We start from the raw sequence: 5,722 nt of genomic DNA, 5'->3' as shown, positions 1-5,722 counted from the left end.
TATATATTTACTATGAATATATATATATATATATATATATATATATATATATATATATATATATATATATATATATATAACTAAAAACTCAATAGCTTAAAACTATTAGAATTACGAACCCATAAACTTGAAATTCTGGTTCAGCCGGTATTTTTGCTGTCAAATAATTTTCTTTTTTTTTTCTCGATATTTTGATACAAGGAAATATAAGGTAACATAATCAAGTCCCACTTCCTTCAGATGGCGCATGCAGTTAATATGAATTCAAATTATCAAGGCTTAGCTATACCAAGCACCAAAACCTCTCTTTTTTCCCCAATTTTGTTCGTTCTCCTTTGTGTTTGTGTGCCCTAGAAAAAAATTATGACAGACGTTCAGATGAGAGACGAGGAGGAGAAGAGTGGAGGGTTTGAGGTGATCCGAAAGAAGTTGGAGGAATGGGACATTTTGCCCTACCAGTACCAAATTTTCAACAAGGACGAGTCTCCCAATTGGCGCCACCCTTTGTTCACCGATCGTACCGCTAACGAAATGCTAGCCTGTTTCTATGAGCTATGCAACTATTACCAAAGGTTTTTTCACTATCTCTCTTGATATTCCTCCTTAGTTTTTTTGAATATACTTGCTATCAGTGTTTCTTCTATCTTCTTTAGCCGGAGAGTCAATCAGAAACCGTCTGAGTCAATCAGAAACCGTCTCTTTACCCTGGAAGGGTAGGGGTAAGGCATACTATCCTCCACAGACCCTACTCGTGGGATTATGCTGGGTGATTGTTGTTGTTGCTGCTATTCCTCCTTCATTACACACACACGCCCCTATTTTTGGTAACCGGTAAAGTTGCTGCCATGTGGCCGAGAGGATTCGAGCCATGGAAACAGCCACTTGCAGAATGCAGGGTAAGATGCGTATAATAGAATCTTGTGGTCCAGCCCTTCCCCGGACCTCATGTATAGCGGGAACTTAGTGCACCGGGCTACCCCTTGCTAAGCTACTGTCGTCCATGATGACTCATGGACCATGAGGTGTCAAGTTCAAATCTAGGTGGAGGCAAAACACTAGTTGATTTTTCCCCATTTGTCCAAGTTTTTATGGACAGAGTTAGCTGGTACCTCGTAGAATTAGTCCCTAGCCCGAATACCACGGTTATAAAGAAAAGAAATGGTTATCGATGAATATGTTAATGATTAGGAATATAAAGATTAAAATAGTGTTAGTAGTATAAGAGAACTAGTCACTAATATCCCCTTGGGCTTTGGTTCTAACGGTTAGAGCGACAACGCGTGACGTTTGGGTTAGGCTCATGTCATGAGGTTCGAACCCTGCCGCGGACAAAAGTATGGTACTTAAGTGGAGAATCCACCGAGTTTCGAACTGTGGGCCTCTGGCGTTGGGGGATTTCTAGGTTATCAAAATAAAAATATTAAAAAAACGAATCACTAACATTGAATTAGGAAATTATAACAACATTTTTGCATCTGAATCAGATTTATTAAATGGTCTTTGAACTTGATTGACATGACTTTTATTTCATTAAGTTATACTTTCATTAATTCCTCTGCCAATATTATTATCGTTTGTATTTAGAGTTATTTTTCTTGCATCATATATTTTCTCACTATAGCGTTAAAGTGCATTTGCTTCAAGCCCCGAAAACCTTGATACCTTTTTTATTAAAGTTAAATTCTACCTGCTCTGAATTTGTCGATGTCCCATTTCACTTGACCAGTTAAGAAGCTTGACATCCACAATCTTATTCTTTCTGCTCTGATCTTCTCTGGTTGCCGAAATGCAGCTTCAAGTTCTCACTTGAGCCCATGATAGTTGATGAGGTGAAGCTTTGCAGCTACTCTGAGTTGCAAGACATTATTGATTTCAAGGCTGAGAGCTTGATTCAGAAGAATCTTTCAGGAAGATTGTTTCGTGGCACCATTGGTGATGGATCTGAAAAACGACCGGCGATTGTTAAGACATGGGATTTTCTCCTTCCTTGGGGGGATGAGCCTGAGCATCCCCAACGCCTACATAAATTTTGTGTATGTTTGCGAGATAGGTCTGAATTTGATTTCTTGTCTATTATTTTTAGTTAAATGATGTCAAGAGTTCTTTTTGTAGGACGAGATCGAGTTATTCACAGATGAAAGAGCAAATACGCATCCAAATTTGTTGAAGTTGTATAGGTACTGTTATGAGATGAGGCTTGCAGCTGTCTATGATGAAAAATTCACGAGAGTCTTGTCTGATGTGCTTCTGGCTGGTATTTATTACCTCGACTATTATGTTGAATGACTGTTCAGTCCGAATTTTCTGTGCTTTTTTATGATTTCTTTTTCTCGTTCGCAGATGACTTTGGGTGGGATGACCGGATAAAAGTGGCAACTCAACTTGCCGATCTCTTGGCATGGTTGCATGAAAAGAGAGTTGTTGTTGGGTATTGCTTCATGCATTATGATAGATGAGGTTGAGTTTGAAACCTCGGTTGCCTTCTCGCGCTTTTCATTTCTCTTAGATATTTGAAGTTTCTAACACGTCATTACCTTACTGGCTTGCTGGAACCTGGAAATTGTTTTGGCTTGCAGGAAGTAAATATAAAAGTATTCGACTTTGGTCACTTTTCAAATCATGTGAGCGAAGATTGTAAAATTCCTGTTAAATATCTTGTCGGCAGGGATGCTCCAGAGGTTTGGACAGGCATGTTCTCTCATACTTCATCATCTCTGATGTGTTCATGCTCTAGATTGAAGATTTTCTTTTTATTTGAGGTTTTGGTTTCATCAATCAAAATGCTCCACTTTTTCCCTTTCTTTGCATTTTTTCCCTTTTCCTATTATCCTTATTACCCTTGTAACGAACAAGCTAGGTTTAGTTGTTAGACAAGACATTCTAGTTATGTGTCAGAGCCTATGGTTAGTTATGAAACTTCGATAGAAATGATAAGTTCTATGCATTGCAGTGTAAAAGATAGTTACACAGTCAGATCACTTGTTAGGTAATTACATGTAAATCTCTTGATAAGTACTACTTAGTAATCTGGTAAAAGAGGTAACTAACCTGCTATCACATGTTAAAATTCACCGGTCGTCTTTATGTTGTTAGTATATAGAATTTAAATTCTTCCATAGTTTCTATCATCTTTTCCCCATTGTATTGTATGCATCAATCAAATTGTACTAGAATTCTAAATTAAATAAACTTCTATGTTTTGAAACATGTATTGATGATGTCTTCCCTTCGAAACTTCTGTGATTGCTCTCCTTCCATATAGTCCATAAAACACATGCTAGAATGGTCCTCCAGATTTTCTTCATCTCTTTGTTCCCTTTGCAGCACAGCCAGCTACTTAGTAGCTCTTTTGTGGTTGATGACGTTGCCCACTTTATCACAAAAATGTACAGGAAAATATTCCAAATCTTTCTGGTAACTGCAATGCAAAAATTGTACAGGAAAAAATTCCAAATCTCTCGTACAAGTTGGTATTGTTTGTAGTTTCTTATCTTGGTATCCTGGATTATATTAATTTATGATAATCTCTGTTGCTCGGACTGGGGTGCGGGTATCCGATACGGGTGCTGATCTAGAGAACGGATTCTTCATCACATAACTTTAGGACGGGTATGGATCAGACTATGGATACCGATGCTAGGATACGGACAATAAATGTATATTACGACACATATAAGTATATGTTCGAGTACTTAAAATCTATGTTGCGCGGACTCTCCAAAATATTGCCGCACCCGTGTCGGATTCTCCAAAATTACACTGCTTTTGGAGAATCCGACACGCACCCGGCGATATTTTCGGAGAGTCCGAGCAACATAGCTTAAAATTATTGATACAACAACAACAACAAACCCAGTGGAATCGCACAAAGTTATTGATAAAACTAATAAAATTTGATTCTTTAAAAACACCTAATACTATATTCATGTAATAGCAAAAAGCTCTCTTACTTTATATAACTATATATGTGACATCAAACCGCAAAATCAAATCGACTATCCAATCAGTCTATACTTCTCGGTCATAGATGTAGTCAAAGCACCCACGGTGAGTTGACCAAATCCTGGGATATCCTACACCCACACCCTGCAGCAAGGATTTGAAGAGTCCAAGCAACATAGCTGTTAACTATGTCTACTGAAGAGGTCTTGTGCCTTGTTCCTATATATTGTTCATTAGAGTGCATAAACTCCTCAGCTCAGCAGCTGATTCTGCCAATAACTTTCATATTTTTATGTTTTTGGCTGAAACAGAAAAGAGCTAGTGGAAAGAAGTCTGAGTTTAGAATTATGACTTTTGAGCTTTCTCCCGTGGAGAATTTTCATTATATTTGATGTTTCTATTATATGCCATTATATTTTTTACATAATTTGTCTGCTTTTCTCTACTAAGTGAAGTTCTGTTCTTATATTTTCTGGATCGATACAGGTAAGCGGACGATGAAATCTGATGTTTATATATTTGGTCTTCTACTTCTGGAGCTGATAAGCAAAAAGAAGTTCAATTTTCGCAAGAATCCTGTGAGTGTGAGAAATTCAGTTGTAAAGGAGGCTAAACTTTGTGAAAAATATTTGGTTCATGAATGTTTCAAAGAAGTTGATCATCCAACTGCACTTGATATCACATATCTGGTATTCCTCTGCATGAATCTGGAACCAGAAGAAAGGCCAACGATGAAGGATGTTTTAGATGCTTGAGAGCACTGAGTAAGGGAGTGAAGAGGGAGAAACGAAAAAGAGATGAAAACGAGGAAGAATAGAATAAACTATCCTCGCTTTTACTTTTTATATAGACTGAATTTCGTAAAGTGTAACCCCAGGTTGGCCTGGTGGCAATTGACTTGAGCCTTGGGGTTTGCTCCCTTTCAAGGTCTCAAGTTCGAAACCCATTGGGTGCAAACAATTTATGAGGGCCATCGAACTGGGTAAAACCTGAATTAACCGTGGTGCACTTGCGGGAAACTCCTTGCCAAGGGCCTGTACACCCCCAGGATTAGTCGGGTCTCTTAGAGACTCGGACACCCGGTGCAAATCAAAAAAAAAAATTCATAAAGTGTAGTAGCTATAGAGTTGATTACTAATAGTACTAGTTCGAAAGGCTCGTTGGAATTGAACTACTGCGGGATTAACATTTATACAGCTTGTGTGGCACAGCTTCTTTGTAGAAAAGGAAAGTATTTTGGTAGAGCTTTGTAGAAAAGGAAAGTATTTTGGTAGCGCTTTGTAGAGGAAGAATGTATTTGACGAATTCCTATCCTTTAAACAAACTATTGTAGACATATCTTTCTTTTTTTTTTTTTTTTTTTTGGTTGCTTATTTGCTTTCGAACTGTTGCTATTATTTTTGTTGTTTTATTTTTACTGTTCTTTTAATCTAGGATCCATCAGAAACCTCATCTATAACTTTATAAGATAGAGGTAAGGTTTGCGTACACACTACCCTCCCAAATACATTAGAGGTATAACTTGATGTTGTTATTGTTGTATTCTCTTTCGAACTATATCTGATGTGCAAAGTCTCCTATCTGACTTTACCATTGTTATTAATTATGACAATGATTAGTGTTATTGCTATCCTTATCCTTATTAAGTATTATCATTACGTTTATGTGGAGTTTTATTAGAATTATAATTTTTTTATCATTAATATTTTTACTATTATTGATATTATAATAATATTATTTTTGCTATTATCACTTATTTTTCTGTTGTCTTTTAAATCTG

The 5,722-nt window shown here is 37.0% G+C and overlaps 1 protein-coding gene across 1 annotated transcript; it reads left to right on the top strand.

Annotated features, from left to right (window-relative positions):
- The first annotated feature begins 247 nt into the window (after nucleotides 1–247).
- On the top strand, nucleotides 248–5,278 carry LOC104243783 (receptor-like serine/threonine-protein kinase ALE2). The gene is made up of 6 exons (XM_009799035.2): nucleotides 248–572; nucleotides 1,793–2,033; nucleotides 2,113–2,254; nucleotides 2,341–2,457; nucleotides 2,577–2,688; nucleotides 4,429–5,278. Exons 1-4 carry the CDS (start codon nucleotides 364–366, stop codon nucleotides 2,454–2,456), a joined length of 708 nt encoding a protein of 235 aa, XP_009797337.1. The 5' UTR covers nucleotides 248–363; the 3' UTR covers nucleotide 2,457; nucleotides 2,577–2,688; nucleotides 4,429–5,278.
- The last annotated feature ends 444 nt before the right edge of the window (nucleotides 5,279–5,722 follow it).

Source organism: Nicotiana sylvestris, chromosome 11 (genome assembly GCF_000393655.2).
Source record: "Nicotiana sylvestris chromosome 11, ASM39365v2, whole genome shotgun sequence".
NCBI lineage: Eukaryota > Viridiplantae > Streptophyta > Magnoliopsida > Solanales > Solanaceae > Nicotiana > Nicotiana sylvestris.
The sequence above is the reverse complement of the archived record's forward strand: the minus strand, read 5'-3'. Positions and strand labels throughout refer to the sequence as shown.